Genomic DNA, 11,013 nt, shown 5'->3' on the forward strand with positions numbered 1-11,013 from the left:
ATTTATGTATATTTTGCAGAGTACTCCTTGTTCACAATTTTTTAAGGTTTGACCACTTCTTTTATAAAAGTTTAAAATGTGATTATAATTTATAAACATACAATTATTTTAGGCAAAAAAAATTCTAACCATGAGCATGTTTGATCGTGATAAACATTCTAAATGGGGAAAATGTTTTCATCGCGAGTTTCAAGCATTACCAGCTTTTATAACCAACTTTTTTTAAAAAAATATAACTACTTTATATAAAAGTTTTACTTTTTTACTTTTTAAGTTGATAATGATAATATAAAATTGATTTATTACTATTACTTTTAATTACTTATACATATATTATATATTCCAACGTTTCAAATACCTTCAAATTGATATAAATCCTTGTTCATTTTTGTCTTCTTTTTCATCCCACATTGTGAATAATAAATTAAGTGGGAACCAACTAATAGCTGAAAGTACGCATATATAACTATATAAATGTATGTAATAAAATTAAAACACGACAGTTTTGAATTTTCTTCTCAATGGAAATGAAAATACTCCCAAAATTCAATTTTTCTTAATATAAAAACAAAAACCATTTTCTAATTTTTTTTCTAAACCGCTGCAAAATATTCCTTGCTTAGCTTCGGGTCAGGCTTCATCGACTTCTCCCCTGGCTTCCATCCCGCTGGGCATACCTCATCCGGGTTCTCTTGTACAAATTGCAATGCCTACAGTACAACACATACCCAATTTACCAGTAATCAATAATAGTCAGCTAACAGTAATATTCATGGTTATTACAAGTAGTGGTTGGTAATAACCAGAGTCATGGTTATTACCAATAACCAGTGGCCAATAATAACCAGGATTACTAGTAAATTAGGTTATTACCGGTAGTAGCCGGTAATAACCAGAGCCATGGTTATTACCAATAACCTATGGCAGGTAGGAACCAGAGTCATGGTTATTACCGATAACCTATGGCCAGTAATAACCAACCAGGAGACATGGTTATTACCAATAGTCAGTAATAACTAGTAGCCAATAATAACCGGTGGCCGGTTATTCGGTAATAACCAGTAGCCATGGTTATTACCAGTAGCCAATAATGGCAAGTGGCCGGTTATTCAGTAATAACCAGTAGCTAATAGCTAGTGGCCAGTATTATTTTGTTACCTGAAGTGTTCTCAAAGTTTCATCAACGCTACGACCAATTGCAAGATTGTTAATAGTCGAGTGTTGAATGACACCTTCTTTGTCAATAATGAAAAGTCCTCTCAATGCAATTCCCTAAAAAATCAAACAAAAAAAAATCAGTGTAAAAATGGTTTTAAAGATTAACAAATAACAAATAAAAGAATACATCAAAGTGTACCTGATCTTCAATCAACACATTAAAAGCTTTTGAAATCGATTTTGTCACATCAGAAACCAAAGGATAATTCAAATCACCAAGTCCACCAGATTTTCTATCTGTTTGAACCCATGCAAGATGAGAGAACTGAAAAAAAAAATCATAAATCATAAATTCATAACATAATATAATATATTTAAGATATTTGTATTAAAAAAACAACAGGGTAAAGAAAGAATTAGAATTTACCACACTGTCTACTGAAACACCCAATATTTCAGTGTTTATCTTTTCAAATTCCGCATGTCTATCACTGAATGCAGTGATTTCTACATAATAAACACATAATTAGGAAAATCAATTGGATCAAATTATGTTTAAAAAGTGAAAGTGAAAGTGAAAGTGAAACTCACCTGTTGGACAAACGAAAGTGAAATCAAGAGGGTAGAAAAAGAGAATGACATATTTCTTGCCAATGTAGTCAGAGAGCTTAACCTGTAATTCATAAATTTCCTACAAAGTTATGAAATCTGGGATTTTATTTATATATATTATATAATCAATGATATGAGTCGATTTAGTTACGTTGATGAATTCTTGATCAAAAACAGCTTCGGCTTCAAAATCTGGTGCGACATTTCCGACTAGTGGGAGTCCCTATAAACACCAAAATACATTTCAGAATTTGAGAAAGGAAATCTGTTATCTACAAAATTTGATTATATATCTTTCAGATCCAATTGGCATACATCCACTTTCATAATTATCGAGCACATGATAAGAAAATTAAGTCATCGGTATAATGGTGTTATAGAACATAGTGTCAATTACAAGTAATACAAAAAAATTCATCTAAATAACATACATTAACATGAATCGACAATGCAACCAGGAACTGTAACTGTTTATGTGAAAATACGGAAAATTACGCAACCTTGTAAATCCACGAATGACAAAACATTGGTCTGTTATAGAATTAATGGAGATTGTGAGCTACTTACGGCTTTGACGACGAACCCATTTCGGCGGGAGGTAGAAGGGCGGAGGGAGAGGGAGGAGCGGAGGGATTTAGATTGGAAACTGAAGGATGCAGAGCTGGAGAATGAGAGGGTTTGAGAGAGCTTAGATTTGGGGGAAATGGAAGAGGAGGGCCTAGGGTTTGGAGAAGAAAGGAGAGCTGCCGAAGCAGATGAGGAAGCCATTGATGGGTTTGGTGGTGTTGTGTGTTATCTGAGTGTGGATTGTTGGGGTTTGGTTTTAAGGTGGAGAGGTGATGAGCGATAAATGAAGATAGGGGTTTTGTGGGGGTTAGCTTGGTTGGTTAGTAGGGATAGGTAAGGGGACTAAAATGTTTCGTTCCCTTGATTCTAGTTATTTTTATGTAATTTTAAAGGGATATTGAGTAATGTAATTATAATGTAACATATATATATATATATATATATATATATATATATATATATATATATATATATATATATATATATATATATATATATATAGAGAGAGAGAGAGGGTGTTTGGTTTAGCTTTTGAAAACCAAAAAGTCATTTTTGCAAAAGATGGAAGAGTTATGATTTCCTAACTTTTCAAAAAGATGCTATTTACTCTATTGAAAAAGTTAAAAAAATCAGAATTACCAAACATCTTTTTGACTTTTAGAAAAAGATAAAAGTTAAAAGTCACTTTAAAAGTTATCCCAAACACCCTCTTAATCTGGAATGGTATTTCAGACTAAGAAAAAATAAATTTTACAAAAAAGTGTATATTTTGGGTTGACATTTGAAATATCGGATCAATTTTTTGAATTTTAAGAATAGGTGAGAATTCCAATGCAATGTTTTAAAAATTGGTTTGAACCGGTAGAAAATTGAAACTATTCAATGATATATTTAATCTCATATTATACTGTTCTATTTGTGGTTAAGATATCGAAGATCACAAACAAGATGTGAATAACCATTAAAATATGTTTGGTAACCTCGTTGTTATTTATCATCTTGATTGATGTGCTGTTAAACCACACATGCTCCATCAACAATGATAATTTATGAGATAACCATTACCATGAAATATATAATGTGTATTTTAATCTTTTCAATATACTAGGTTTATTCCATTTAAATTTTCGAAATTAATAAACAATTAATTTAAATTCAAATATAAACCAATTGATTTAATATCTATTTATTAATTAACATTTAATTAAATGTATTAAATCAAATAATGATTGTTAATTAATCAAATAATTTAATCTTAATCTTTACCTTCTAAATTTTCGAAAATATAGGGTGTAAGATTTATTCCAATTTTAACTATCTATTTTTAGGCAATTAAAATGATAATTACCAAAATTTGAAAAACCCTAATAACCTATAAATTTTCGAAATTGATTTGGGAGGAGGGTTATGGTTTAAAAACCCTAACCCTAATTTCGAAACTTTGGGAGGAAGGTTATGGTTTAAACACTACGCCCAACGCAGATAACCGTACGCCCAGCGTACTAGGCAGGTGTCCGGACTTCCTAATCGCGATGGGATTCTTTGTACTCCCCGCATACAGAGACTTACGCCCAGCGTACCGTAAGTCGGTTCCAAAAGTTATAAATAGCGAATTTCGGCCAACCAGAACAGGATTCTAACTACCATCGATCCTTAGTCGACAAGTAACACATATTTGGCCGTTTTAAGGGTCTAGAAGGCAGTCGGAAGTCTGTTAAGCTTACAGGAGCGAAGATCTGAAGGATTAGAGAGCGGATTCGTGTCGGAAATCATGTGGTTTGTTATCATTACCATGTTTAGCATTCCACTGTGATACTACTATGTTTTTACTTTCTGATTTTGGTGTCAAAACCATTTGCTTTGAGTTTATGATTAGATAAAACCTTGATTTGTGGATTAATTGCTATATTTGATTGTTTTATTTGTGTTTAATTTATCTTGTTAAGCTTGTTAAAAGATCCTTATATGTTAATGACAATTGTTTACTGTTAATTATTAAGTATATTGAGTTGTATGAACATCTGTTTGGTTGCTTGCCTCTTATGATTTTGATGACCATCAAAATTATATGTTTAGGAATAGCGAACGTGAAACTAGGGTTAACTAGAAAATAAGTAAGTTAATGTGTGAGCATGTGTGATGATCAACCACATATGAGATAGTTGAATGACCAACTTGATTAACTATTATTACAAGTCTTGCTTGATATGAACTGAACACTTGGAAACCTGTTAGTTTAATCAACTGATCACTGCTTGAATTGATTGTTTGCTAAATGATTAGTAATAGTGAACATGAACCTAATCATTTTAGAAATCGGTGAACATGAATAAATAAATCTTTGTGTGCAATTGTCTATGATTTTAAGGTGTAATTTGTCTAAACCAAAGTACCTAAAGAGATTTGTCTTCCTGTCAGTCTATCGAGATTTGCTATTTAGTTATTCGTTTGAGATTTAATAATACATTTCTTTATTCTTTCGTGTGTTTTGTAACCTATAATCAAATATTTTAAATTAATCCATTATTGTTCCCCTTGTGTACAACACTCTTGTTTATCAAAGTTATACTATACTCGATCGGGTTCACTGTTTGTAAGGTGTGGTTTAGATGCGATAAATTACGAATTATAAATAAAAAAACTAGTTCATTAAACATTCACATCAAGTTTGATTTAGTTTATTTGATTATTCGTTATAATTTTTAGTTTTATTTTCGTTGATACCATTTCACTTATCGTGAAGGTTTTTGTTGTTATGTGCAGAAATTCATGATCATACACATTGCTTGGTTTTACTTTTTGCATAGGTTTTGAGATTGCAAGTGATTAGGGAATTCTTGACTTGCTTAGCCTACTACTTTGATAATTTGTCCAACTCAATCCATGAGGTGTAGCATAGCAAGGTGAATCATGGTGGTTAAATGGAAGATCAAACTCTTGCTATTTTTGACTAGTTGGGTCAACTTCTATTGTACTTTGAGTTAATGGTGCAAAGAAAACAAAAGGAAATAGACTAACGGGTCCCGAAAGTTTTTTTGTTTTCACAAACCACTTATTGCATGTAAGGGATTTAATCAACAATTGTTGTTTTATTTCGACAAAGACGAGTGATCATGATGTCCCATTTATTTTTGTTTTTTTTTACTATAATGTGTCACTTGTCGGGAAGTTGTGGCTGTTGTTTGCAGAAATTATATATTTTGAAGTCCATAATTGAATTTGTTGGAAAAAGAAAATTAAAAGGGGCAAAAGGAAATTAAATGCATTAAAATTACGCCCAACGTAATTGAAATTATGCCACGCGTAACGCAACAGATAATCGCGACCAAGGAAAACACGGTATAACGAGTGCGCCCGGCGTACATTGGGGTACGCCCAACGTAAGTCGGCGTCAAGTGATATCTTTAACCATCTGACTTTTTATTCCTCTTTCATATCTTATTTCACCCTACGATATGACGGCCGAATCCTCAAGAAAGCTTCGATTTTTCTTCTTTTCTTGTAGAAATTGACACAGAGGTATGTTATTTGGTTACCCTTTGGCTTAAATTTATGTTTAATTTATAGAAATTGGTAAGATTAAGCTATTTAGAAATCTAAGGTTTCTACGTTTCTTGAAATAGGGTCGGTTTCGCAAAAATTTATGATCGATTATGTCTTGATAAATCGATTCAGGCCAATAGACTAAACCCTTGGACTTAATGTGACCTCCAACTCGTGCATAAACCTTCGATTTGGTTTTCAGGCCGTACACTTAGCGTTCATTGGACTTACGCCATGTGTATAACCTTGTATTTTGACTGCCCCTGCGTATACTTGTTGAATGGCTTAAAACATTTGAACGAACAGAGACCCAATTCGAGCTTCTGGACGTACGCCCAACGTACCAAACATGCCTGGCACCTACTTTTTCATTTAAATTCTATCAATTATGTGATTTTGTTTTTGTGTTGGTTTTATTTTGGTGCTTATTTGTGCAGATTATGGCTAGAAGGAATCAATGAACAAATCCACCCGATGACGTAACTGATCACCGCTTCTTGCAATTCCCACAAACTTTGAATGATGAAATTCGTAGCAAGTATTTGAACAATTTGAGTTTGCTGCTCACTAAGGAGATTGACATTTCACATTCATTCGACTGGGGACTAGCATCCCAAATTGGACTTGATGAGCTAATCCGGTATTTTTTGACATACACTCACTTGGACACGAGTGGTGTGCCTTTGTTTGTATGCCGAAGTTGGGACAAATTGTTCAAGTTTCAGGAGCCTGCTTATCGGGAATTTTTGCTGGAGCTTTATTCTACTGTTTCCTATGATCCTAGGAAGACACCTGATGACAGGACAACTTTTTTCTTTCGACTTGCTGGTGTGAGTCGGGAGTGCAGCGCGATTGAGCTTGCTACCAAAGTTGGGATTTATACTGCAGACGAGACGAGGAGTGTCCACTTCCCAACATTCCTTGTTGATTGTGTTACAACACGACCGAATGACTACAATGAAAATACTTTTAGGGTTGAGATTACTAGGGGAGTTTACATACCATCTACTGGTTTAGGGAAGATGATTCGGTCTACCACTTACAGATTATTGCATCGTTTTGATTTCTATGTCTCCCACACATCATAAGAATAGTGAGAGAATGCCTTCTATAGATTTGTATTTCCTATGGACTCTTGTTACTCCATGAAAGCACCTGAACCTCCTGGTTGCTTTAGCTACTTACATGGGGAGGAGGGCTAGGGGGCTTCGTGAGGATAGCTTAATTTGTGGTGGCAACTTCATCACACGTTTAGATCGATCATATCAGTTATTGACGAGGGAGATCACTAGATCTATGGTGTTTTATGAAACTAGGTCGATGAGTTTACAGATGATGGAGTCGATGAATGTACTTCAGCGATGTGAGGATGGTATTATCCGGATACGACCAGATGACGTGGCTTCTGAGGAGGGTGCAGATGAGCCAGCACCTAAGAGACCATGGAGGCGTAGACCAGCTCCTTGAGGAGCACAACAGGGACCAGAGCCATAGATCGCTATATGTTACCTGGCCCAACGCATGGACGAGAGATTTCAACACATGGAAAGTAAACAACAGTGGTATGGGGATGTGTTGACCACATTCTTTGCCCATCATGTTTTTCATTACCCGATTCCTTTTCCTCCACCATACCAGCCGAGACATGATGGAGCTGGCACGTCAGGGACACAACAACATGATGACGAGGATGATGAGTGATATACTTATCCTTTTTATGTTATTTTTGGTGTTTGTTAGGCTTATTAGTTTTTATTTTGGTGTATTTTAATTAGGATGTTTTATTTATTTATGGTTTATGTAATTTTGTTTTCCATGTTGATGCTCTTTAATTGTTTTAGATATTTGCAGATTTTTCGCCCTTAGAAAGCTGACAGTAAGTTCAACAACTAGGTCCGACTGTTGCTTTATCATGAGAGAGAGAGAGAGAGATCCATGTGGGGTTTGAAGTTTATAGTCAAGACCCATGATTTCTCATAAGTTTGGGGGTGCGTGTCGATATTGTGAGAGTATATTATTTAGAAGAGTGTCGTTACCACCATATATTGATTTCTATGGTATGGATGAATTGTTCCCACACCATAGAGTTTTATTTCGATGCGAGGTAGAAGTATCATCTCAGCTACCACGACATGGTTGACACTTTCCAAATGTCGTGGGGGAGTTTTTCATCGCGAGAGGAGGCTGCCATTCTTGATATCACAACGTAACCACCAGTTACCACGTCACCTCACTCGACGACACGACGTGGTCGACACTTTCCCACGTCATGGTTACTACACATTGCATTTATTTGCAATATTTTGCACCACATTTTAGGAGTCGGCATTCTTGATTTTATTTTTCCGACACATTCAGAAGCAACAATTCCACTTTTCCAGCATATTTATGGAGCAACTTTTAGCAGCCCCATTCGATCTCGCCACAACTACCCCAGGGGAGTCTGTTCATTTTTCTCCCTTTTTACTATTTTTATGTGCTTAATTAGTTTTATGCATACAATGAGGGCATTGTATGAAATAAATGTGAGGTAGGGACTTGACAAAGGATATTAAAAATTGCTAGATTAGGAAAATTTAAAATTTAAAAATTTACAAACTTGAAAAAAATAGTTTAATTTAGGAAAATATAGTGATAATTTAAACAAATTTGCTAATATTGTATGAGATGATCCGATGAGAACCCAAATGTTTACCAAAGCCAACACATGTTATAATGTATTTGTGGCTTCCCATTTTCCTAGTGAAAAATCATGACATGTGAAAAGTAATTTGGTAGTTTATATGATATAATATGTTTTGCAGCCTAAACCTGAAATCCATCAAGGAGAGCTTATGTAATCATTGACTAATACCTTAATCAGTAAGGGTTGAAGTTAAGCACCCCTGCTTAAGCATGTAGGTTTTGAGTGAAAAGAAAAAAAAAAGTGAGATACATGTTAAAAAAAAAAAGAGAGAGAAATTACCAAAAAGTTGTAAGAATTTTGGAGCAGTCAAATTATGAAGATCAAAAAATCAAAATTCTGAAGAAATCTAAAAAGTTGAAGATACCAAAAATCAACTAAAAATGTGGTGAATTCAAAGAAATCAAATATAAAATATTCAAAGAAGTAAAGATTTCCAAAAGCTCCATTGTGGTATCAAAAGTTGTAATTCCTATATTATGTATGTTTGGGTAGCTTTACAAAAACACATTGAGGTTAAGAAAGGTTTCTAATGATTGATTCAGAGGGTTGCATAAATGAATGTCATATAAGCTAAGGAGTGAAGGTTCATAATGATTGTGTGTAACGCCTGTGTTTCCGGGCTTGCCATTTTTAGCAATGTAATGGTCTAAATTAACCTTTGTAACCCGTTTTGAAATAATAATATTGTATTATTTGAGTATTATGTGTTTTGTGCTTAATTGCTTAATTATGTGGTTTGATTAATTAAGAATAAAAATAAGCGTCAAAATTTAAGTGTAAAATAAACTTGATATCTTTAGATAATGTTGTAGTAGTTGAAACAAGGTTTCCGAAGATATAAAGAATGCCGAAATCCGAGTTATAACGAGGAAGTTATGACCTGTCGAAGTTTCGCGACAGAACCGGCAACGCTGAATGACGTAAAAAGTGAAATTTACGTTAGAGCGATATTTAGCCTTAGTGATCTAAACGAGAATCGAAGATCTCGTTGTTAGTGTCAAAGCGATAAAAAGTTAGGCGAGAACGGACGTCAAACGAAGAAGTTATGAATTTATAACGAAATTTTCTGTCCCGGCCTATTAAAAATAAATAATAAAAAATAAAGTCAAAATTAGCCGACGGAGTCTAAACGAAAGTTGTAGAGCGTAGTCTCACCTTTCCGTGGATATAAAGAACATCGAAAACGGAGTTCGTATGAAGAAGATATGAATTTCCGAAGTTTATTAATTAATTTGTATTTATTTTTAAATCAAAATTCGGAAGCCTTATCCGAAGGCGAGTCACAGATCTGATCCGACTTACGCGCCGCGTAAGTGAGTACGCCCCGCATACTCCGAAGAGTGTCGACACTTTGGATGACGCATGCAGTGACGCAATTCGGAGCCTGTACGCCCCACGTAATTCGGGCTTCCAGCCTCCTATAAATAGGATGCGAGGGGTCCGGGGTAATTTGCTAATTTCCTCTCGTTTTTGTGCCGAAGCTCTGCGTTTTTACCCCCGAAGCCCCGGTAATATTCCCGAGTCCTGAAGCGAGTCCCGAGATCCCGAAGATCCTGAGAAGTGCGGTTTCCGAGCCGAAGCTCTGCCCGCGAGAAGTTCGATTTTCGTAGAGATCTTCCAGATCTGCTGAGGATTACGACTTCTGCAAGCCGTAGTGCTGTCCGATCATCTTTTGATCAAGTGAGTGTATACTACCTTTCATAAACGCAATAATAATACAAGTATGGTTTGAGTGTATTAAGTTTATTGTCGTTTATACGTGTGAATGCGTTGTTACTTTCTCCTAACGTATAACTATGAAGTATTTTATACGAGATACGTGTTATGTGTATATTTTGTTGTTATGTGTGTGAATGTATATTCACTTTCTTCTATCTTACAGATATGATTATTTCTATATGAAATACGTGTTATGTGTGCGTGCCTCATCTGTTATATGGAAAATGTATTGATCAAGCATGCTATACAGGTTTTGAAAATATGTATAAAAATGTATGTTTTTATCTACTAATATGTTGGGTAGAACATGGGTAGATAGTTGGTGTGTAATAAACAGATGAGAGACCTCGTTGTTGTTTTGATCCAGTCATCTAGCGGAATTTAGATGACGACCACAGACTTTTCTAGATAGTCCAGTGGAACGCTAGCAGGCTCATAACCTGTAGGTGTTAATGAACTTGGGTGTTCATTCGCTGTATTCCATCCCCTCATGGTTTCCTTATTTGACTTATATTGTTGAGGAACCCCCGCAGCATGTGTTGTCACCCCGATGAGAATATTCTTAGATTAGGTCCCTTGTGTTAGTTATTTTAGGGACGTAAAGTGAGAATAACGGGAATGGGTAACTGGGTTATTGTTGGTTGATAATAATTAATTTAATTATTTATTGTGGGTTGAAAACCCTATATGCTCACCAGGCTCCCAAGCCTGACCCACTCAATTTTATT

At 34.9% G+C, this 11,013-nt stretch overlaps 1 protein-coding gene across 1 annotated transcript; it reads right to left on the reverse strand.

Moving 5' to 3' along the window:
* Positions 1 to 443: 443 nt before the first annotated feature.
* LOC145000624 (2-Cys peroxiredoxin BAS1, chloroplastic-like) lies at positions 444 to 2,637 on the reverse strand. The gene is made up of 7 exons (XM_078959884.1): positions 2,338 to 2,637; positions 1,922 to 1,993; positions 1,750 to 1,831; positions 1,586 to 1,665; positions 1,358 to 1,483; positions 1,159 to 1,272; positions 444 to 710 (listed from the first exon to the last, which is right to left on the reverse strand). Exons 1-7 carry the CDS (start codon positions 2,536 to 2,538, stop codon positions 594 to 596), a joined length of 792 nt encoding a protein of 263 aa, XP_078816010.1. The 5' UTR covers positions 2,539 to 2,637; the 3' UTR covers positions 444 to 593.
* Positions 2,638 to 11,013: the final 8,376 nt, after the last annotated feature.

This window comes from Lactuca saligna, chromosome 6 (assembly GCF_052625555.1).
Source record: "Lactuca saligna cultivar CGN05327 chromosome 6, ASM5262555v1, whole genome shotgun sequence".
NCBI classification, from domain to species: Eukaryota; Viridiplantae; Streptophyta; class Magnoliopsida; order Asterales; family Asteraceae; genus Lactuca; species Lactuca saligna.